General features: G+C 37.4%; 1 protein-coding gene across 2 annotated transcripts; it reads right to left on the reverse strand.

The window, feature by feature from the left end:
* Positions 1–1922: 1922 nt before the first annotated feature.
* LOC124164152 (androgen-dependent TFPI-regulating protein-like) lies at positions 1923–23645 on the reverse strand. 2 transcript variants are annotated; one of them, XM_046541345.1, is made up of 5 exons: positions 23242–23645; positions 11141–11287; positions 8316–8533; positions 7758–7909; positions 1923–2824 (listed from the first exon to the last, which is right to left on the reverse strand). In XM_046541345.1, the coding sequence occupies exons 1-5, from the start codon at positions 23407–23409 to the stop codon at positions 2763–2765; spliced, it is 747 nt and encodes a 248-aa protein (XP_046397301.1). In that variant the 5' UTR covers positions 23410–23645; the 3' UTR covers positions 1923–2762. The 2 variants fall into 2 exon arrangements, with proteins under 2 accessions (XP_046397301.1, XP_046397300.1); XM_046541344.1 differs by having other exon boundaries at positions 7672–7909.
* Positions 23646–25534: the final 1889 nt, after the last annotated feature.

Consider the following 25534-nt stretch of genomic DNA (forward strand, 5'->3'; position numbering starts at 1 on the left):
GGAAAAGGGGGAGGGGGGTTAGGCGCAAGTAATACTTAGGGATAAGTGGTGGCATACATAAAGCGCGGTGATCGTAAGCGGGTACCCTCCCCCAGAATATTTTTAAGATAAATCATTCAAAATGGCGAGTTTTACGGCTTTCAGATGGTACTTTCTTTATCCTTAAACTATTCTATAATTAAAAGTAAGTAAAATTGATTAAATTAAAAACTTTCCGCGCTCTGGGGAGGGGTTTATCCCCCAAAAACCCCCCTCGCTGCACCACTGACTTATCCTGCATATTGGCGGAGAATAAATGGGGTAAAATAAAGATACTGAATTTGACTCAATCGTGGCATAAATAAAACTGCACCAAGTGTTTTAACTTATTTTTTCCAAACTAAGGTGGCTTAGTATCTTCTCGGGACTTACACTTGAACGGTGGAATAGGTTATTCATTCTCACCAACGTTTCGACACGCAATCGCTGGGTCTCTTTCGTCGATTGGTAAGCAATACCTCACAACATCTTACTATATGAAGATAAAGTAACCATAGCTGCGAGAGTCGCCAATTTTTTTCGCAAACTTCAGTTAGCGTCCGCTAATAATAACCAGGGTAAACACTTTGAAGATAATAAAAGGATTTTGAATCGAAACGTTGCTGAACATGTAGAACCTTGCTCCATGGAAATTGCGAGAAGAGTTGTTAACATTATGGACCCGGAAAACGCAAGATCTTATTCTAATATGGTTTCAGAAAGAATCTTGACAAAACCTAGCAGTGAAATATAAGTAATTATGACACTTGTCTCTAGTGGCGGATCCAGGATAGGGACGGGGGGGCTACGTGGGAGTTGAAATTCCGGCAGAAGTGGGGGTTGGAAAAAATTAACATTCTATCTTGTGTAAATTGGATACCACTGCTTGTCAGTACTCACCGTCCACGTCCTTCAACCGCCTTTCAACGTCCAGGGTACAATCCAATTAATGTAGAGAACGGAAAACATGCCAGTGTTGTATTCCGGGAGTTCCTGAGAGAATTTCTTTTCACTCTATTTTCGATGTTCTGCTTCAGTTTGAGAAATTCAATGCTTCGTCACCACGACAATCGGGCTGCAACTCCTCTGGCGGCAACGAGCAGCGTATTCTCGTCCTCTGGGTTTGGACACGTCTTAATCCCACCTTCAACTCTAGCCACGTGGGGAAAATACACCTTGAACCATTACTGTGTGTGTGTCACATCCCTAGTCAAAAGCGTACGGAGACTGTTTAGCACAAGAGGCTAAAAGAATTGGGCGAGGTCTGCCTTGACCTTTGACGGACGAATTATCGACCTCGTGCCGCATATATGATTTTGGGATTTCAACTAACGGACTCCGCCTCGGGACATAATACACCTCAATTGCATCTCCATCTAAGTTCTTTTAACCCCGACATATACTCATATTCCGATAAAAAAAACTCACACCAAATGCGTGAAGTCGACCTTATCTTAAGCATCTTAAAAGATAGTACCTTAATTAATAATTAAAATGGTCATGGATAATCTTTGGTGCATCTTATTTCATGCCTTGATTATACTCCACGACGAGATTTGTCACTTGCTTACGCCAATTTAGTACCACACTAATTTTAAGTAGCCTGGGGACTCTTAAGTGGAAGAAGCAGTGAGATGTGGGCTTAGATGTAACAAGTAATTCCTCTTATATCTTTTCCTCTAAAGCATTAATAAGTATCGTGTAAAGCGATGAAGCCTACAAGGATTTTTTTTTAAATTATCAATATCCTTTGAATACCAACCATCATGAAAAAATCGAGCACGACAGGTCAGAGTGTTTGCACTTCAGCTAGATGACAGTAACAAGTATTCAGCACCTAAAAATAAGATGCCGAAGACCCTCAATTTCGTTGAGAACAAGAATTTGTTTTGTACTGCTAGAAGTAGACTCATTGAAACAGTTTATTTTCAGTATAAAAATGATTTTCATTGTCTTACAGTTCATTGAGTCATATCCTTAAGTTTACTCCATACAACTCACTAAATATAAAATACTTCAGTAAAAATATAATATACACTTTCATATTAAAATTCACCAAATACTTGAGTAAAACCACTCTGGTGATGGCATAGTTATCTTAGATCAGGACTAATCACTTTTTCAGGTGACCATGTGTAGTGTGTACTAGAGTAGTTATTGGCTAACAATATCACTTAGTAAAACGCAGTAACAAGTTGAAACTAAAGTAGATTTCTCGCAACTGCTCATAGATGCAGTGCATAACTATACGTACTCGCTACAATAAGTTTTTTTTGGTCATAGACAAATAGATTAAGCATAATATTCACACATGCCTGTATATGTTTAGAAATGGAGGAAGACCAACAGTGTTTTAATTTACCCAACAGATAATTTTGCATTAAAGTAATCGGTAAAATAAATGTTGCATAGCTTCATTATTCTGTTTCATGACATCCCGATCTTTTTTCGCCACAAGCAGGATATCACTGCAGTTACTAGCATTCCATGTTGCGTTGATGTTGATGATCACCAGTCTCAGAACAAATTGGCAGCTATTCGTCGAAATGTTTATCTTGCCCACAATTCCCTAAATAAGAAGTACTCACTGCTCAGCTGAGCTACTTGACTCCATGGCAAGTATTTGAGAGTATTCTTACAGGTATTTGAATACGTGATCAAGTGCGTTGGCTACTTCTCCCTCTGTTCATCTTCTCAGAGGGTGAAGTATCTCCGAATTCTGCGCTCAGCTCCTTTCGAGTTGATCACAATGATTTTTTATCGATTTTTCGACGATATGAGTTCACCAAACCACTTAAGCCATTCCCTGAAAAAGGCATTAAAGATAAGTTAGTGGAATAGAAATGTTCATGCTATGATTATGAAATAAAATTATCATAATATTTCATATTTAAATCCGAAATCATTAACTCTACACTTTTTTTTCGTAAACTCTTCAGAAAATCTATTCTGACATAGACCAGGGTTTATTTGGAATAAATTATTTGTATCTTCGTTCAGGAGAAAACTTCAGCCTATAGTATCTTTGCAGCAACAGATAGATCAGTACTTAGCCTCCTTTTCTGGGAAAGCAAACGCTTATACCCATATTTTTTTCACTGTTCATAATCCAAGTATTAATATTTTCCAAATTATTTATTCCCCTTTCACTCCAGTGCATAAATCATACTTAGGTACGTTATACCTCGGTTATACATAAAATACCGCCGACACCGTGATTTTTTAGGTGACAAGAAATATTTATATCGCGCACTGACAATTAATGTCAATAAATATCATAATGTAGCGAGTAAGGTCTAAAAAATCGAAAATTCTACATCATAACTTATAAAAACAACTTATTAGAGCTTATGTAATAGCGCGTTACTCATTTTGGTTGAAGCCACGAAGTTAACTTCTTTCTCACTTCGAAGTTTAATATTTACACATTATTTATCAGGTAGTTACTCATTACCATGGAAGAGCGAGAAGCACCATCAGTTTTGTGGGCAACGAATTATAATAGTTAAGACGTTATAATAAAGCCTAACATTATGGTTATCAGCTACGATTAAGGCTATTAACCAAAATTTATATACGTGATGGTATGATCTATCAAATTCATAACTTTTTAATGCGATGGACATTTTATGTCAAAAATATTGGGAATAAATCTATCGCACTAAACTCATTAACGCGCTAAGGCCTTTTTTGAATACCGATTAAAATATTCCCTATTTGTTAACAAAAATAATGCTTCTAAGAAACGGAGTGGCCGCCTAAATGTATTCCTGTTGTATACACCCATCATAAGGAAATGTATACTTATCATGCGTCAAGATTTGAGATTGCTTTGAACAAAAACACCAAAGGCTATTCAGTATATTTTGTGTTATGCTTAGCCGTCGAACATGAAGCCTGAAACATACGATCATTTTTTCTCAGAGTCTCAGAGTGATAGCTCAAGGGACCGAAAGATTGATCGCTAGATCCATCATTTTTTTAATCACACGTACATTCCAACCCTCCTTTTTTCCATCGATTATTCCGTCACTTTCCGAATTTACAAATGCCATTCAATTAAATACCAAGCGTGGCGTTTCAATCACCCACAGCGGCCGTGTGAGATACGGAGGAGACAGAAGGTATGGATGGAGGGAGTACTTAGCGGGGAGGGGTTGTTGAAAACGTTATTAGAGGGTAGAATGTTAGGTAAACGGGGTAGGGGAAGGAAGAGAGTAATAGAATTAAAGGTATTAAGCCCAATTGTGAATTGAAGAAGGCAGTGCTAGAAGGAAAGGGAGCCTCACAGATTACTTCTTTAGTATTCCAAGGAAACCTACCTTAATTGGTAGAATACTATAATAATAATAATAGCAGCCGAGAGTTCTGATTGGCTGAAGGACCGTGCCAGCGATGGTTTCAGCGACGGAAAAAGGGACTTGCCAAGTGATGGAAAAAGGGATGGGATTTTCGTCCCTCGAGCCATCGCGGAAAATGATAATGTGAAACGGTCTGTAGCTGTCCCACGAAAGGGATGGTAAAAATGACGGTCTCATTCAGGCTTACGACTAGGCACGTTCTCTACCGTTCATCGATACCAATCTCTTGTCAGCCGTTTCCACCCCAAAGCAAGGCAGAATTTTCAGAGCAGCGAAGAGACCATGGTAACGAAGCCCTTTAACAGACTAAGCTGCTAATCCCCAACCTTTCCGACATTTTTGGTGCAATCATGCGACCGTTTCAAAATCCCTGATATCCACCCTTGGAATGGCAGTTGATAGATTTTTTTCTTTTACATCAAGAGCATCGTGAAAATATGCTCCAGCGATGGAAACACACTGTTGGGAAAACACATTTTTGAAATTTACTGATAATAGTTTAATTCGGCATTTTAAAAATTTCATTAGACACATGAATTTCATCCAAAAATTTGCTGGCAGAATAATGTTGTAGAACCTTAACTTTTAAGTTTAGAGTCACTTTTTATTTACTTATCGGTAGGTTTTCCTAAAAACAATAGTCACACCGTACTTTAAGGTAATGGTTGCGTCATCTTTCGGATTTAATTTTCAGCCCAATTCCACAGAAGCATTGGAACATGGATGCGTTTTCTGCGAGAATGAAGAAAACTGTCGAATTTCGTATACGTCCATGAGACAAACTTTGGCCTTGTACAGATTCGCGAAAAAACTGAGAATAAAATTAACTGAAGTTTTTTAATGAGCAAATGGATGTATCGTAAGATTCAAATTTAAAATTTGGCTCTCCAATAAAATATCAATTAAATTAATTGTTAGTGAAATTTTTTTTTTTTAATTTTTAAATCTTCAATTTATCTCTCAATCTTTAGTATGCATATTTATTTAATGTTCTGATAGCAACTTCGAGGTTTAGCCAAATGCTACTTTGGGTGTTTTTAACTCTTGGTGCAAAATGATGAACAGTCGATTGCATAAGACTACATCGCCATTGATAATCAGATCATCAATTTAATATTTCATCCATATAATTAAATCCATTATGAGATTGAACTTAACCAGATAGAATAACATAAAATCCTTTATATATTAGCCATTAAGTCATAAATATTTATGTATTATTTATAACTGAATAAAATTTATATAATATAATTATCCATTGATGAACACAATGCCCTAATAGTTAACTCAAGGTCGATTAGAAAGGGATGACTTTGTACAAATATGTAATAATATGAATGTGCCTTTATTGGCAATGAAAAATGATAGTATATATTGCTCATATAAGCCCACCAATCACGCCTTGAGCCGTACTACGTATGATATACAGGACAGATAAACTTCTATAGGGAGATTAATTATCTAAAGAATTTTAAGAATAACAAATATTTAACCATTAAGGATAGTCTCAAACGAAGTAAAACCAGGAAGGAATAAAGGAAAAACAAATTTCAAATAATACCAAGGAAAAGATAGACACTCCTTCAACTATCCTAGCGAAAGCAATTCAATTAATTAAATGGCATTTTTAATCTCCTCTATTTCATAATTAATTAGTTTCCTCTCTTGATCTCGTCCACCCTAGTACGACACTAAGTGAAGAATACATTACACATCATCAGAGAAAAAAAATTTACTTCGAATTTTCACTGCAATTTTAGCTTATATTTTGGCCATCGCTATATACAATATAATTTTGCGTTACATTTCTTGCGGAATTCGTCCAACTCTAACCATGTTTATGCAGTGGATGGCATTAACATAAAGGCAACAGACGAAGTGAAGTACGTGGGAGTTACGATAACCTCGAACCTCTCGTGGGGAACACATATAAAGAATATTTGCGGCATAGCCCTGAAGAAATTAGGATTCGTCAAGCGTATTGTGGGAAGATTTTCGGATGAGAAAGTAAAAGAAAGGTGCTATTTCGCTCTCGTCCGACCGCACCTTGAATATGCAGCGAGCATATGGGATCCGGTGCAGAAAGACTTAATCCGCGAACTGAATAAAATTCAAAGAAAGGCTGCGCGTTTCGTCAAAAACTGCTACGGGCGTACAGACAGTGTTACCCAGATGTTAAGCGAGTTAGGCTGGGAGCCGTTGGAGACTCGGAGGCTGCGCGCTAGGCTTAGATTGCTTGAACAATTGAGAATGGATATCTTTAAGAGCGATACAGAGAACATAATATTAGAGCCACATTATATTTCCAGGTCCGATAGAAGTGATAAATTAAGAGAGATGTTTTGCCGAACGGATAGATATGCGAATTCGTTTTTACCCCGAACCATAAAGGACTTTAATAAACGGTAGTCCCAACTTCGTTTGAGCACTTAATTTTTTTAGCTGTAAACGGCTGGTGTCCTAACACCCCCTGCCACACGCCTTTTAGGCGGCTTGCGGGGTATTATGTAATGTAGATGTAGATGAACCACTTTGACCTTCTACAATCTGGAAACGCTGATCTCTTACAGTAATTGTTCTTTATACATTTCACCAAGAATAAATCGAATACCTAGGCTGAACTCTGTCGATGTCTATTACTAGTCCAACCCCATGGAGCATTTCAAGCTCTGGTAATTGCATTCATCATCGCACTCTCGTGGAAATTCATGTAAATTATTTATTGGCGATGTATTCTAATGCAATTGGCTGTTCTTCATTGTGCTCCTAGTTTTAAAACTTTCGAAGTAAAGGAGCATTTGGTACGATTTCGATATTCCTAACAGGATATTAAATAATATGCATACTAAATATTGGGAGGGTTTGATAATCCACTTCAATGCTATCATTAACTATTTATCTTTGACATTGGAAACTTTGCTGGAACATTGGTCCTGTGTGGCACTGATCGAAATTTCCAGGCAACAACTTCCAGTTCAAGCCAGTTTTCTCTCGAAAACAATTAAGTGGTGTAATCCATGGCGACAGATATGAGATGCAAGCACTATTTGGACAGCTTGTAAGTGAAAAAACAATACTATATTTTATTCATGTGCACTTATTCAATCTTGAAAAAGTTCGCTTTTACCTATGATTTCTTATTCACGGAAGCAAATAAACGATAGGCAACGATAACAGCGGGCCTGCAAAGAGTCGAGGCTGAAGTTTGCTCAATATACTAGGATATGTCATGATAAGGGTGGGTATTCACACCTCTACGGCAAAAGGACACAAAGTTTCCGCGGATATTTACCTGGTCCTCACGGGCGTTACGAGGACGAACTATTTCAAATCTTTGCTCGATTAGAGATGCCATGTCCGATTCCCTCGATATCTTACCACAAATTTTGTCGTTAGCTCTGCACCCAACTATATAAAGGGTTGTGAAAATACTGTAAACCAGCAGGAAGTAGAGCATTTTCTGAACTGGAGTCAACATTCCAAGAATAGGGTAGGTCCAGAAGCCTTGCACACAGGCGGCAGTAATTAATCTGCAAAGAAAGAACGAGACATGTAAGAGTCTTTCCCTTACACAACGAAGATACATTACCATTATATATTTCTAAAAAGTTATAAGAGAGACTTTTTAAAATTTCGAACTATTAATTTTTCTCCTGAACAATGTAATCGTATTTGGATGAGCTTTGGGGACTCGTGAAGGGAAATGGGCCCGTAAAATTGCATTTCAAGCAATATCTTTAACAGATATTAACCCAATAAACGATTAAAATCATTTTTAATCAACTTAACCTTAATTAAAAATGCAAATGTGGGGAAAATGTAGGGAAATTTCAAAGATAATTTGCAGGAATATTGTGGAGCTGATCGAAATTTCCAGTCATTGATGCCCGGTTCAAGACCTACTTGGCGCGGAATACCTCGGGAATTTATACTCACAATGCGTTGTACACAGCTATGACAGCCAACCCATAGAGGTATCGCAGTTTGAGTTCGTCGAAGGGCCGCTGGCAGATGATCATCTCCACCCATGGGAAAAACACGACGGCTGTGTGCAATACGTGGTTGTACCAGAAGGGGATGAATGCATCGAAACCAGCCGGGTAGATGAGTTCCCGATCATAAGCGAATGTGGCCCAGAACACTACGAAGACGCACTGCAAAAGACGTATTGAAAAGTACACCGCATAAACGTATTGAAACATGGTAAGAACTCACAGCTAGACTCAAATGTGTTAGGGAAGGTCAGAGAAATGACATTGGATTCCCGTACGGATTTGAATAAATCACCAGATGATCAAATGATCTGGTAGACTACAGAGCATTATGGCAAATTTAAAAAATACTTTTTTATTTTATAATGTGATATTATCTTAAATCTCTGTCAAGTTGAAATAAAAAATCCTAATAGTCACTACTTTTAAAGGTTTTGAGACTCTGGCAAGCTTTTTCTCTGATGGAATACATATATGCAATCTTTAATTTGATGATTCTTTAATTCAATGCCATGAAAGCAATATACTATTGATGATACCGCTCAGCGCAGAAACCACGTGTGAAAATTGATCTGAAATTATGTAGAACCCTAATATTAATAATGATAACTATTTTAATATCAAAGATTTCCAAACAGTATAGCCTGCAACCATTGATTCTCAAAGCTGCTGAAAAGAATTTTTCATGGACAAGCGCATGTCAGTCAGGGATAAAAATTTCCCACCAATCATCAATATTTAGGTATCGAATCAATATTAATAGCGATTGATGGCTTTCATTCTAATAGTGAATTAATCTATGAAAAGACATTTACTTGAGAGCCCAATTTAGTCTTCGACGATTAAGTAGCAGATATTTGCAATGGAGGACGTATCACAAGCTTCTCGTAATCAACTAAAGGCAGCTTAATTCAGCTTTTAATTGGATATATAAGTTTTTGGTGTGTGGCAGCTGAGGTAATTTTATCCAGCAAAGACAAGAGAATATATTGGTTGGGAAAGGACACCGAGGTGGGAAAAGACCTCAAGAAAAAGAAAGAAAAAGAAAAAGTGATATCTTGGTCGTAATCAATGGTCATCAGTTAATAGGGAGAATTTTAGCATCACTTCCGATAATCTCAAGGTTTTTCTCGATAAAAATTAATAAGTATCTCAGGTGGCATTATGATAAAATTCAACATTAATCCTGCATTTAGGCACGATAGTTATTAATTGTAGTAACATAAAAATAGAAACTGGCCGTAATTTCGTCCAGTAAACAAGAACAGTAAAAGTATGGAAAAAATTTGCCGTCAAGAGCAGCAATTACGATAACTTAAAATACCTTCTTCAGTTTTTATCCTCTGCGTTTTCGCAATCCCGCTAGGCAAAAAAAAATAAAACGAAAAATATTTACCTGACTCACCAGCGGTAATGCGGTGAAGCCTCAAAATGTATTGCGACATTTTTTTCTCTTTCACAGGCCAACATTTCCCAATGAAAGACAAACGCTTAGGACACACATTTTAATTTCTTTGAGGACCAGGTTTTTATAACGGAATATCATTAGGAAATTCCTCGGTTAATTTATTTGAACATCTTTTTCTATGTTTTCTTTACATTTCACCCCAATCTGAATGAATGGACGTTATTTTACATGACATGAGATAAGTTCGACTTTATAGCACCTTCCTTCTGGGAAAAATTGTTCTTAAATAAGAACGTATCTCTTAGCAAGATGCATTACTAATGGAGTAACGCGTTGAACGTGCCAATGAATCACAAAACTTCGCCGAGTACACAAGTAACACCAAGGATGGCAGTATATAATCATTGAGATTTTTTTGTCATTTTTTGTGAGAAAAGAGTTCAAGGTGTTGCTGACTTCGCCGTGTGTCTCTTATTTCGAGATGCTCATTTCGCAATACTCAAGCAGAGATAACGAGTTCTTAGGTAGGAAAAGTTAAGTGCGTGAAGACGAATTTCGACACCCTGCATTGATTTGGCTATGAAACCTCGAATACCTGTTTCAAAAAGTTATATGATATTGTGTTTTTCTATTTGTGAAATAAATTAAATGTAATATTCTATATGCTTTCAATGAATATTTTAAAAATCTCTTCCAATAATAACCTGACACGAATTCCAAAATTTTCACCTCATTTTTCACACATTAAATAAATAATATAATGCGTTACCCAGTTGCTTGATTTGTAAAATTTAAAGTTCCGAAATGCTTTAACCATACATTTGATTTCACACATGATTTTCAAATATAAACCCCCGTATAACTTCATAGCAAAATGGAATGAAAAAACTTTGTAAATTTCACATGAATTTTATTGGCACGACCAGTTTCATCGCTGCGCGACATCATCGTTCATAGCAAAAGTCTATGGACCTCACTACAACATAGAATTTAATGAGTAATTTAATGCAAAACGCCAACCTAAAATTCATTAGTTGTGTGCAGGTGCAAAAATTGGTTTATCGGGCTAAAAACATTCTTCGTTGAAGAAATAACCTAAATCAATTCTCCAAATTCTAGATTTTAATCCAATCTCTAAATATGGGGAATTTTGCTTGTCATGACGAAGTTTTAGTGTGCGAATACAAAGTTACGTAAAAATGATATCTCATGTCTGTGCGCAGGAATGCATTAATACAAACAAGAGCTTTAGAAAATTCTTCGGACAAGTACTACGGTCAAAAAATCCAAAATTCATACCAGACACTGTCTTCACACTCTAATGCAACTTGTTACACATACAAGGGTGTGTTTTAGCTTACATTTCCAAGAGGAAAGGTGAGCGATTGGAACAACGTGTCTCTCGTCCACTCCAACTTCTCCTTGGCTTCGAGCAAAACCTTTCGCGGGTTGCCGCTGTCGAGGTAGTCGCTGATGACGCAGAGGAGGACGTTGAGTGCTTGGATTATCTGCAACAAAAGAATCAAAGACAGGAGATAAATGCCACGCTTAACAAATTCCATCATCATCACGGTTAGGAATAACCGATTGTGTCGAGTGCGTCAGTTTCATTTGTCGTGGAAGCCGAATAGCATATCGCCTGAGGGAATTGCATTCTGAAGAGATTACATATCACTTGCCAGGAATATTATAAAAGAGGATCATCAAATCGGTCTCTAAATGTGTTGTAACCCACCGCGCATTTAAGTAGGTTTACTACTGTCGCCACTCGCGTCCCTGACTCACAAATTGATCCGAGTTTCATGGGGAAATAAGATTTAATTAGGGGTATTAACCAAAATTTTATTCATGATGATTTGGTCTATCAAATTCCTAACATTTCAATGTTATGCCTCACAATAACAAACATTATACTTCAAAATATTGCATAGAAGTGGATCGCATTGTACTCATCACCGCGCCGCGGACATTTTTGAAACCCTATTAAAAAGCGACCGAAGTGGCGACGGAAATTAGCCTTCTATGGGATGGAATTGGGCCTCCTCTATGCAGTCCCCTTGACACTTGCAATGATTGTAGCGCCTCCATTAGATTTCTGTGGCAATTTTGTTAACTTCTCTCGTAATATTGACTTTTATTTCTGAGTATTACTCAAGATACTGTTCCGATCCTGGTATAAGTGTAATTGCATTGCATCGCCATCCAGTTCTTAGCTATCCTGAAAATTTTAGCGCTCTAGCTAATCGGAAAGTGGTAAAAAAAATCGATTGCAAAATTTTGACCGAACAGAGAACGAAATCTCAAGTGAAGTTAGCAAAAACATTGCAAAATAAGAGCTAAAAGAATTTACACCCATATTTAAAATGCAGAATCTACAAGTAACAAAACAGGTTAGATGATTTCCTCGATGTACAATTATGAAGAGATGCGTCATTGTCTGATGATGATATGCATAGATAAACAAAACCTGTTTCCTATGAAACCTTTATCTTTAGATAGTTGTGAGTAGCTTATAATATTTTTTAAATTTAAGAAATCACAAACCTACTCTACTTATTCACTCCGTATTAATAACTAATTTCCTCCCAACTTTTCTACGGTTTTTTATCTTTCCCATACTCCTTAAAACAGCTCTCTGGCCTTTTATCATTACGGAAAATTGCCTCATTCAGTATATTTACATCTGCATTACTTCCAGATACTCCATTTTTTCTTCTAAGGCAATTTCTCTTTCCCATGAATCCTGTTCACACAATTTTCTTTGATCTCCGACCACCTCTCCCCTGACCGTTAATCCCTAAACTCACTAAGATAGGAGAGCATCTTAATAAAAATGCATAACTACATTTAACTGATAATCAAAAATTATTTAATAATGTACTAGAATTTGTAGCATCTCTCACCACTTTTGACCAATCTTGTTAGCCAGATTATGTGCAATCTTCCAAGCTTTGTAAATGTATGCTTAATGCCTATTTTATGGCGCCATAAATTTTTTCATTGAAAGTTTTTTTAAGTTTTTATAAAAATGTATGCTTAGAACCTTTTAATCCCTTTTGGCAAAACAATGATACTCTTGATGATAGCATCAGATTTAACATTCCTAAGAAATCATCGATTTTTGGGCCCACGATAATTAAGTGGGTTAATTGCATGCGAAGCCATTTTTCAGTGATTTAAAGCCATTTCTTTCTCAAATCACTCATCATTTGCAAATTGGGGAAGAAATTCATTTAAGTTTTGCACTTCTCAAGACCCATTTCACGAATATTACATCGTAAACGTGCCTTTTTCCCAACAGAAATGTAAAAAATGAAATCAAATAGACCCACGGAATCAGCTGCGTCCCTCTCCTATCTTATTCCATATCTAATTTCCGTTCCTGTCTTCTAGGTTCTAAAATATACAGCGTATAACTTGTTCCCATGAGGTAATCAGCTTTTCATACCCTTTTCACATGCGGGTAATATGTTATCTCATTTATACACAATGACAAGAATACAGCGCCAAGGGCGCAAATGAGGAATAGAAAATATTTCTTTGCTTTGGACTTGCTTCGCGATGCTTCTGAGAATGAAGTAATATCTTTTTTCCTTCCTGGCCTTCCATGAGAAATAAAAACCAAATAATGGGGAATTGCTGATCATATCATGGTAAACAAAACTTATCTCAAGCTTTGGCGATGGTTGCCTCTAGTTTTTACTGTAGAGAGGAGGAAGTTTAAATTCTGATTCAAAAGGTGACAAAATCGAAAAATTTTCAAATATTCAAGCAAATTGTAGCATACCAACGTTATAGCAATGTGTACATTTCCAAGTATTCAATTTTTTTAGCAAAGTTTCAACTATTACCAGCCTGCGCAAAAATTATTTAACCTAGCTTACGTATTTAATTGATAATCCGCGTAATATAGCGTGAGGGCATGTGTATTTAAAGGCGATGGTACTGCGTGAGGGCTGAAACCGCAGATTCCTGAATACTTTATACCATATCGTGTCATTCGAGGCCAATTTCAAGCTTAAGGTCTACTTATTTATATATTATACTTGAAATAAATATTCAATAATCGCAAGATATTAAATTGCATACTTAGTTGAAAAAGTCCTAAATATAGGTCTTACAAATGCTTGCAGGTACTCCCTTCTTTCAAAGTCCATTTATAATATCATAATTCTATGCGAACAACGATCGACCATTACATTTGAATCTCAATGCTTAATTCACCACCTTGGATATTTTTTCGTGAATGTATAAATTTAATAGGACAATAGGGTGGTTTTTTATTACCTAAATCGAAAGATTATTACTCCTGAAGTACGCATTTCTCGATTTTAGATTTTTAAATGACGATATCTATTTTTCGCGATTAAATGAAAAGTGAACATTTTTCAAAAGTGAAAAAAGAGAAAACGCGACGGGTAAGTATGAATGATGGGAAAACCCCGTGTGACGTCCTTCTGGTTCCCGCTGCCGCAAGTGAGATGATCTTGGGGCGAGGCTTTGAGCGCTGATACGACGCAGGATGCTAGCAGGTAGTGGAGTACCCTGCTAGCTGGTAGCGCTTGGCTCAAATAAGGATTATTAATACCCTATCAAAAGATGGAAAATGTAATTCCCTGAGCTCTGAGCCCCATGCTTGCATTGGCAATCTCAGACGATGTAAAATCCTGAATACTCGTATAGCATCTGAGCCCCTGTTACGTCACGTGGAGTGACATCGCATGGCCGCCAATCTGGCCTTTTTCAAATGAGGTTAAAATTGACCATTGCCATTGGTCTAAACTGGGATTTCTAAAACCAAATAATTTTTATATTATGAATGCACAAATGGTGGGTAACGAATCGCAATCAATGCCTTTCGTTTTCTTTGATGAAGGAAACTACCCTATGGTCTTGTACTGAAATAAAAACTTCTAATAAGGATTAGGTGATCGTGCATATGGTAATATAAAATTTTCCATTAGGGCATTTCTGTAAGTTATCCTATAGGAGCAATGAATCATCGTGAAACCTGTAGCAACGTCATTCAAGAAAAATCAACACATGCAGGGGCCGTGCGTAGGGAAGGAGGAATTATTCTTTTGAGGCTTCTTTCAGGCAATCTGACCCCCATGTCTGGCTTTGCTATTTTTCCGAAGGCACGTGAGACCAATAAACAGCTGATATTCACGCAGCCCACCCGAACGTGCGCAAAAATAAACTCGCAAAAGAATGATCCTTCGGCAGAAAGTAACTTCTAAGCTTATAAGCCACATGGAGAGTTAGTTGGAAAGACAATTAACGCGTTTTCCGCCCCAAAAAAGTTGAAGCTTGCGATTTCTAAGGTATTAATGTACGGCGTATAACTTTTTCCCATGAGGTTATCAGCTTTTCATACACTTTTCACAGGTGGGTAATGTGTTATCTCATTTATATACAAAAAATAGCAAGAATACAGCGCCAAGGGCGCAAATGAGAAATAGAAAATATTTCTTTGCTTTGGACTTGCTTCGCGATGCTTCTGAGAATGAAGTAATATCTTTTTTCCTTCCTGGCCTTCCATGAGAAATAAAAACCAAATAATGGGAAATTGCTGATCATATCATGGTAATCAAAACTTCCATAATCGTCTTTGGTAATTCAGTAAAATATTTTGCTGATACAACAACTTGGTTCTTTAAGCACGAGCCCTATTCATATAGCTACACTAGCTGGTAATGAGGTCAGAATGTAAAATTGTTCAATCTTTTACGAGTGAGGATGAATTTTCAAGACAAGCTTATTTTTGGATGAAGGGAAGTTAAAATAATATTTACAGGGGATTTCGTGTTTACCTTAACGATACTAGCGTTTACCGACAACAGCCGATCATATTAAATTTCCATATCGCACCCTTCTCTTTCAAGTTAGTTTATTTTGACTGGCTTCAAAAATAGACTAACGAGTGGATCAAATTATTACGAGCTTCAAAAACGTAATTGTTTCAATTCGACGGGAAAAGGAGTGCAGGTTTCTTTAAGAGTCGGAATGGTAGGATGTAGTCATGTGGCTATGGTGGGCGGAAAATAGGTTGAGGACTTCTTCTAAGTGTACCTATATACTCTCAAAGGGATGAAGGAAATTGTTGAAATGCAAGGATATGTGAAGAACGGCAAAAGAATGCCTCGAAATAAATCCGAACGATAAGCTAAAAATCCAAAGAATCTTTCAAATCCATCATCTCAAGCTCAACTTTGTGGAAGTTCATTTTAACTTCAATGAAATGGAAAACTTAGTAACATTTCACCAGTTTAATTTAAGGTATGAGTAGTTCCGACGAAGCGGCGTTATCATCAGATACCTGTATCTAATGATGATACCGATATGTCTATCTGTTAATGAAGCCGCTGCGTCGAAACTAGTCATACTTTAAAATTAATTCGTGGAATACAACAAGTTTTTCATTACATTAGCGTTAAAAGAATGTTTATTTATGGCAATAGGTTTTTGATGTCAACAGTGGCATAGATGGCAGGACGAGAAACATGCTAAATGTGTTGCAACAGCAGAATGAAGAAGATTAAAACGATATCTCCACTGCAAAAACGCTAAACAATCGCCCACCGAATCAAATCCGCTCATCTAGTAGCCCAACAGCACGAATGCGCTCAGCTACCAGTGTCCGGAGCATAAACGCTCGCCTCGCCGGAGGTATGGAAATGCATCAATAGAGTGAGTGACGAGGAAGTCCTAAGAAGATTGGGAGAAGAGCGAAATCCTCTGAAAACTTTTAAGAAGGAAGCGGTGCAACTTAATTGGACTCATTGTGAAGCATAATGGCTTGATGAAGACAGCCTCTGAAGTACAAGTGGCTGGGAAGAACAGCATGTAAATACGAGGGAGGACCCAAAAATAACCGGACAAAAACTGCTGCGCACGTAACTCTTATACTTTGGGCTTCTCCCGCCAGATGGGTGTTATTTCATCATTTATGAGTCAGTGTGCGAAACGGCGTGGCTTTAAACGGTTGTAGCGAGCCCCTGTTGTGACAGTTTACATCCAAAGAGTTTTTTGATATCTTCGATTTTTGAAATTGCTGATATTCGAGAACAGCGTGCAGCGTTGATAATTTGTTCTCTGCTCGGTAAAATTTGGTCGGCCACGATTAATCTTTCGTCTACAGCTTATGAAGAACACGCCTTAAAAAGAACTGAAGTGCACGAGTGGTATTCGGAATTCAAACGCGAGAACATTTCGATCGAAGACATTCAACTCCCGGGCCGGCCTTACAGGTCCAGAATTGATGAAAATGTGGAAAAAATCGTGCCCTTGTGTACGAGAATAAGAGGCGTACTATTTACGAACTCTCTGAACAACCTGGTCTTTCTTTGAGTTCATTGCAGTGATTTCAAGCTGAAGATTAGCAAATGAGATGAATCGCGGCGAAATTCATCCCCCGTTGCTGACTCATGATCAAAATGCGGCACGTGTCGCTGCTTGCCACGACTTGTGTTTTTGGCAAAAAAAATTGCATGACACTGCTATCTCACCCACCCTACTCACTAGATCTCGCACCTTGCGATTTCCTTTTTTTCCTCCGAAGAAAATGGTGATGAAAGGGAAATGTTTTCATCACATAACGGAGGTGAAAATGGGATCGAATGCGGTCCTGCAAGGCATCGGAAACAACGAGTACCAAAGGTGTTTCGCGAACTGGAAAACATTTTTTAACCGAAGTATCAGTTTAAATGGAGAGTACTTCGAAGGTGACTAGCGCTTGTAACACAAAAAATTAAATTTTAATTTTTTTTTTAATTGTGTCCGGTTATTTTTGGGTCCCCCCTCGTAAAAGCATCTCATATGTTGCATTTTATGACACTTTTGGGAGTGTTTTGTTATTGCCGCGAGTTTTGGTCGTTGGCAATAATGACGGAAAAATCGATTTCGATTACATTCGAAAATCGATTGTAAATTTTCAAGTTATTTTTTAATTAATAATAAACATATATTTTACACACCTTTTTTTAACGAGCCGTCAATTTATTTTCGATTATTCGATTATTTGGTTCAGATTTCGATGTTTGTGAAAAAGTCGAACAATTCATTTGGATTAAAAATCGATTGCTCGATAAATCGATTTCGACCGAGATTTTTCCATCGCTACTTGATAGCAGCATATAAAGCGAAATGGGAAATGAGGAAAGTGAGGGGCAACGATAGAATGACGAATATTAAATGGATCGATCGGGTTAGTAATTAGTAAGTCCTCAGAAGAGTGAGGGAAAATAGAAGCCTCCAGTGACGTTATCGTTGAAGGACAAGTGAACGAAAATAAATGCATCGAATGAATTAATAGATGAAAAATTAATAATTATAATATTGAAAAGATATTTTCAATGGGTTTGATAACTCAGATCCGCAATCGCAATTCAGAAAGAGAATTCAATAAATAGAAGGGTTTTGTGGCCCGGAACGTAACATGTACGTATACATGAACCAGATTGGAGCAGGTTCGATTTTCTGTACATTCGTTCGCACAAGTTGGTGGGTTACACGGTGCATTTTGGTATACAGTGTCGCGCTTAGACATTAACTCGCACGTGTTTATGTCTCGTGTAACAAGGCCTTTAGAATTTGCATTGATGAATTAAAAAATCAGCGAAATAAGTGCGAAATACGTGAAAGGGGTAGATATGAAAAAAAGTCTGTAATGACATAATGCGGATGAATATGAGAGAGTTAAAAAAACTGAATTTTATCTGAGGCCCCCGTTGCGTCACAGAATGAAAAAGTGGAGTTCTTGAAAATTTTCGACGGAAATTGAAGTCGAGCCGTTAACAATGGGCTGAGTAAAAACTTTAACGATCGGTCGGCGTTGAATTCCCCCAGCCTCCCCGAGGAAAACCAACCGCAAGATCCTTTAGACGCCGAGCTAGGATTGCGATAAATATTTCAGTTCCGTAGACAAACTTTGTTCGCTGAATATGGAGCCAAAGGGTTGCCCTATTGTGTACCCTATGGCCACCCTCCCAATTTGTGAGTCGAGTAGAAGGTCGACCAGCTTCAGACGGAGGCGGCGCCTTCCAACTTCATTGTGAAAGGCGTCTGTGACCTTGACCTCCACGTCTGGGCGTTTCGGCATTCAAAACAGTGCCAGTGCAAAAAAGGGCATTTTCCAAGTCACGTAAATACGCTGCAAAAAAATGTTATAAACAGGAAGTCGGGGAGAAGAATTTAATGAAACTTGCCTCTACCAAGCTGACAGAAATAACTCAACGACGTATTTTTCGAAATGGTACCGACTACACGCGCGATAAAAATTTAATAAGCTCACAACTAGATAAAAGCCTTCTCTTCGACGATTGATGGCTCTCTCCACTCTACAGGCTACAGGCAAATAAAAGATTTTTACTTTTCCAGACTTCGGAATTATTTATTAAACCGTATCGTGCAAACGACTATAATCTTCCGATGGCTTGTTAACCACAACCACTAATTGTAACATATATTTTGCAAGAATCATAATTTCCATGTACATGTATTCTATTTCATTCAAATACATACGAGGGTCATTCAACAAGTGATGCCCCTTATTTTTTTCTCAGAGCGTATGTATTGTTAATAGTCACAAATTGGTGACAATATGCATCAACACGTCTTGTCCATGCCCTATTTTTCTACATTGTACCCGAAGTGCCGGCCTCGGTGGCGCCGGGGTAAAGTCCCCTACTGTTAACTTAACTGGTCGCGGGTTCAAATCCCGCGTGGGTGGTTTGACCACCATCCAGGGCATGGATGTATGTGATTGTCAATTAAGTTAATTGTAAGAGAGGACTATCTAGTCCTAAATTCGCTTGTGAAATAAAGACGACATTATTATTATTTTTTAAATATATTTTCACAGCATTTTTGCTGGTTTTAGGCGAGGTACGGGTATCACCAAGTACTCTCGTCTCTTTACTCTGTGTTGAAAAATTTTCTGACAGTTCGGCAATTATTTAAAATTGCTGCTTTTGTAATAAACTAGTTTTTCGGCAGTCCAATAGTTTCAAGACCTGTATTATTATTATTAATATTATTACAATCGGGTGTCATGGTGGTTGGACGTGTGTTACCCTTCTGCCTATGTCTGTAGTGCCGATACATTGTATTGTACGCATATTGTGATATAATCAGCTCTCACAAGTTTTAATAAGTGTGTGTTCTCTCTGGTGTATCATTGGTGCGACCCCAGAAGTATAATTGAGTGAGTTGTGACTGCTTTTATCCTTGTTTTGCCGAGCAGAATCAGTTTGTTTACATTTTGGCCGAAAACAAAAAAGCAGCGAATAACTCTTCAGGCTTTAATTTAATTATTACAAGCCAATTACAAGTTTAATCTGGGATCTCCTCTGAGCGATGATATGTGCAAGATGTCGTGACTCTCTCCCTTCGGACGGTGACTTCGTGGCTTGCAGCTCCTGCGCAGGTAACATTCACTACGAATGCGCCGGCGTCAAGGAGTCTACTTACAGATGCTTGTCTAAAAAATCAAAGGAGGCTTGGAGATGTGTGACGTGCCGTCAGAAGAAGGTATCCGCAACAGAATTGGGTGATGAAAAGCTAGAAATTAATGTAAACCTGTCGGAGATATCAAATAATTTATCCAGTCTTGCGGATAAATACGATAAACTGTATGAATTATGCTCAGGATTTGATGACAAGATTAGTGACCTTAAATGTGTAATAGATAAATTAACAATCAATCTAAAAGAAAAAGACATAAAAATTGAGCGTCTAGAGGAGAGGCTATGTCAATTAGAACAAAAGGAATTAATAAATGACGTTGAAATTGTTGGGCTTCAAGTGGAGAGAGGAGAAGATCTAAAGAAAAAAGTAATAAGCTTAGGCAATGCTATACAGGTGAGCAACATACCCGGCCTCGGGTAAAGTCCTCGCCTGCCAAACCGAAGGTCGCGCGTTCGAGTCCCGCCTGTGTAAGTAACCCTTATCCAGGGCATTGATGTTCGTGATTGTTAAATGTTATCAACCCCGATGTAAAGGCCGAACAGTGCTGTTTTCGGTGATGTGTGAAATAAATAAACACTGATGTTAATGACATCAAAGATTGCTGTAATCACTTCTAAAATTGCTAACAAGAAGCAAAAAATTGTTGTTCGCTTTAATAACAGCACAATAAAAACGGCTTGGATGAAAAACAAGCACAAATTTTCCTCTGATGAAATAAAAGATAAATTAAACAACACCAAGGTCTACATTAATCATAATCTAACCAAATATAACAGAGAATTATTGTGGAAAACAAAAAACCAATGTTCCAGTTATAAATATATCTGGATGAAAAATGGAAATATATTTGTAAGAAAATACGATAATTCAGAGGCTGTTGGAATCATTAGTGAAAATCATTGAATAAACTTTAATACAGTTTGTTCGTTATTATAACGTTTGTAAAATTATTGCGTAAGGGTATTTTTGAGAGAATTTTTCTTTTTTTACCAATGGTAAAATAATAATGGATTCTTTTTCATATATTTCTAATCCAACAATTAAGTGTTTACAATATGACTCCATATTTGACATGTCCTCCAAAAATAGTATTAGAGGTGACACATTAATCCATTTAAATATAAGATCTCTTAGAAAAGACTGGAATGCTTTATTAATAAATATAAATATTATTGTAAAAAAGGTCAATTTAATTGGTATTATGTTAACAGAGGTTAATATCTGCAAAGAGGAAATTAATAATTATAAAATTGAAGGTTTTAATGTGATTTATAATTTGAGACAGGGGAGAAAAGGAGGAGGTATTATTTTATATGCTAAGTGTGATATGTTAATGATTGTACAGGATGTGAACATGTTGTCATGTGAATCAATTGTAGCAAAAATTTCAAGTAAAGAAACTACTTAAAGAGTAATAGGTATTTACAGACCACCGGATTTCAACTAAACTCATTTTATAGAGGAACTAGAACAGGTTCTGGATGGCGATAAGTCTGTTAGTACAATTGTAATAGGTGACATGAATATTAATATTAAAGATGGGAAAGATGTTACTTCTATTAGATATCTTAACATGTTCTCCAGTTGCGGTTTTGCCTCAATAATTAATAGATACACAAGAGAAGAGATACAAAATGGTATACTTAGCCAAACTTGTATTGACCATGTTTTCTATAGAGGAGATACTGACTATATTGAGGGAGTGTTAATAAAAGCTAAAATAGCCGACCATCATATGGTTGGATGTGCCATGAACATCCTTGGTGAGGTAAGCTTAGAAAAGGTAGAGAAAGTGTCTGTAGAATATAGAATAGACAATAAAAGAGTAAAAAGAGAGATATTGCACCATAATTGGAATAGTTTATTGAAAGAATCTTGCCCTATTAAATTATATGAAAAGATATGTTGGGAGTTTTCTCAAATATATAGAAATTCCGCAGGGGCAGTAAAAAAATCAATAACTTGGGAAGAAAACCAGAAAACAAATGGATATCTAAAAAATTCCTTCAGCAAATGCAGGAAAGAGATAAGGCTTATAAAAAATGGAAAAGTAATAAAACAAACAAAACTTATCATCTTAGATATAAAATTCTGAGAAATAAATGTATAAAGGAAATTAATGATGCCAAGAGAAGTTACTACCATAATATCCTTGGGAAAATCAATGATGGAAGGGAACTTTGGAATGTTATCAATGTTATTAGGGGGAAAGATAGCAAAAAAGACAATGATGATATTGCTATTAAACACCTTTGTAATCACATGGATATCAGTACCATATGCAATGAATTTGCCAATAATTTCACTGATGGAGTAACGAATTTAAAACTGCGATGCTCAAAGAAATTAGGGCCTTCATCCTCTAAGTCAGTATTAAATAGCCTATTTATTCCCGAGCCTAGCATCTCAGAAATAGAAAATATTGTTAAGCAGTTGAAGAATAAGGCTAGTGGAGTAGATGGAGTTCGTATGAAGAATAACCCACAATTAATACCTACTTCATTTATATTGCCTAAGCGTCCTCAGCTTATTCCGGAATCACGTAGAGTTAGTTGTTACCGCGCTGCGGCAGAATGGCGTTAGCTTATCAGCCATCCGGTCATTTAGGAGTACACTGGAAGCTAGATTTTCAGGCCGCGAAAACTCTTTAACGCATATTAGCATGAAACCTTTTAAATTTTAAATTTCAATGATGTTGGACGTTGAATTTACGGCGTGGGACGTTTGCCGTGCAAATATATTTTGGTTTAATTCAGGAAATAAATTTAATAATCACATTTCAATCATGATGTCACTATATATTTACGATACAAAATATTTAAATTTAATCAACAGAAAATAGCATTTCGCACTAATATCTAGCCTAAAATAAATATTAAATTTAAATGAGAAGTAATCTAAAAATTATCTATATTCCATTGATTGTCATACCTACTACTAAAATGGAAATGAGGAAATTCAAAGTGAGATGATAAAACCCACGAAATCGCCTTACCAAGTTCCAAACTGTCAAGTACTGCCACCAGTGGTATCTCAGGTGAGGCATGTTGACCTTCATGTTGTCGGGAACATGAATCTGAAGCCAGTAGCACAGGACGAACACGTAGTAACCCCAGGTGACCACATGGAAGATCTTGGGAATCATTGCGGAGATTTGGCTCATGGTTCTTCAACCGGATGGACACCACCAGGGCGAGAAGTTGTGTCGACGGAGTATACGGATGACATGAACGGCCTGGGTCCACAGGATTGCGGCAGTGTATTTACCTGCTGTTGCTGCTGCGAGACTCGGAGGTTTTGTGAATGCAACGAAAGGCGAGGCAATGGAGGGAACCTATATGTTGCGAAGCCTTATAGCTGCCGAGGTGCTCGGGTGGGAAAACGCGAATGGGGAGGATGGGCTTCGGAAAGTCACGTGTCCGTGTCGTGGGTGACAATCGCGAAGAGTAAAAAACACAAGAATAAGGATATGCGGAGAGCAGCGTCGTGTCCAATTTGGAGGGGATGCATCCGATACGATACGATATCCGATAAAACCGATGAGCACATCAGATTTATTTACATGACGTCTTCTTCATGGTCTCATTTAACTCTGAATTACACGATCATTTTTACCGCCCCTCAGAGTTTAAAAGTTTGAACGGTGTTTGACACCGAATACTCAGTGATCATGATGTAATAATTTAAAATAAATATTATTCAACTGCACAAATAAACAGGAAGAGGATCCCAGTCACGAACAGGTAGGTATTTGGAGAAGGCGACCGACAGCTGAGGTCATTTGCGCCACGAGAGAAGGGTATGGGAGGAAGGGTGGAGAGAAACCCGGCGTCGGCATTAGCCTACTCTTGACGAAAGGCGCCAAGGAGACCGCGGCTTAACCCTTTGACTACCTTTTTTTTCCTTTATATTTCTTGCTCTTTTTCATTATATTTTCGATTTGTTTACTCCAATGAAGATATTCATTCAATATTATGAACTTTTGATCAGGGGGGGCGGAGATGGAGGGGTGGGACATATGTGTCCCACTGGTATTACGGCGTGGGACATATGTGTCCCACTGGTCTTACAGGGTGGGACATATGTGTCCCACTGGTCTTAGAGGGTGGGATGCATGCGTCCCAATGGTCGTTAGATTTTTGGCTGTATATTCCCGTAACAATCCATTCTAAAAGCAAAAACACCATGATGTTTTCAAAGTATTTATTAGCTATACATCTTGATGTTTTTTTTTGTAGATTGATACTCAAAGCTGAAAGATACTCCCACAAATCTCTTTCAAATATCAACATAACAATTTTGTTACAAATAAGAGGAAATGATTGAAAGTAATTATACTGGTACACATAAAACAAATATTCATTATATCCAAAAATGCTCAATAGTTTCAGCAGACAATGTCAGTTCTAATTATATTGTAGTCACTGAAAAGGGAATTACATTTATAAGTTTCAAAAGACAGAGTAAACCGGGAATACAATTGCTATGTGTGATAGGAAGTGAAACATTGTCTACAGAGTGGCACTTGACACATTGTGCACAGAGTTTTTGTTCTCTTTTCTACTTTGTTCTGTGCACATCTCATGCACCGTCTCCTTGTATTTCCCTCAACGGGAAGGTGGTCACCGACGTTCAGCATAAGCTTTGCTATTTTTGATGGTCTGCCTCTGCATCGCTTCCGTTTTACTTTGCTTTGTTCCTTACCCATTGCCATCATTTTTTCTGCCAAAGGCACGATGAACTGCAATAGCCTTACATCCTTTTTGGTTGTGTCCATATACAAAATCCATGAATTTACCACTGCTAACATAAGTACCTTATAAAATACTTTTTTCCACCACTTATTAGATCGCCTATCGAAGTCATACACGCCCACCTTCTGGTCTGAAAGATCTACTCCTCCCATGTATTTATTATAGAAGCAAATTAATTCTGGACAGTCTACCTTTACTTTTCTTCCATCCTTTTGCTTTCGGTTTGCTGTATTCACTGTTGCATCATGGCAATTACTGAGAACAGTTACTTCTTTGCTATCCTGCCACCGGGCTGCCATTGTTCGTTGGTGATTTGCAAGAAATTCGAATTCCCCTCTTTTCAATTTCCCTTGAAATTTCGGCATATTTTTTCTTGTACTAATAGCAGTACCTACTGCTGGATATTGAATACTATTTAGTAGATGCACGCTCGTGAAAAACCTATCAAAAACAAGAGTAACATCTGGATTTCTGATTGTTTTTGTTAGAGATAAGACAACTCTTTCCCCCAGAGTGGAACTCTCCGGTAGGTCT

The sequence above is a fragment of the Ischnura elegans genome, chromosome 8, assembly GCF_921293095.1.
Source record: "Ischnura elegans chromosome 8, ioIscEleg1.1, whole genome shotgun sequence".
In the NCBI taxonomy this organism is placed as follows: Eukaryota; Metazoa; Arthropoda; class Insecta; order Odonata; family Coenagrionidae; genus Ischnura; species Ischnura elegans.

Bases quoted from the DNA above. Each gene is read 5' to 3' on its own strand.
- LOC124164152 (XM_046541344.1), bottom strand. From the start codon at position 23,409: ATGAGCCAAATCTCCGCAATGATTCCCAAGATCTTCCATGTGGTCACC. The intron at 11,288-23,241 runs GTAAGGCGATTT...CTTTTGTTGCAG, and splicing joins ACTTGACAGTTTGGAACTTG to ATAATCCAAGCACTCAACGT. The intron at 8,534-11,140 runs GTAAGCTAAAAC...CGTCTTTTGCAG, and splicing joins TCACCTTTCCTCTTGGAAAT to TGCGTCTTCGTAGTGTTCTG.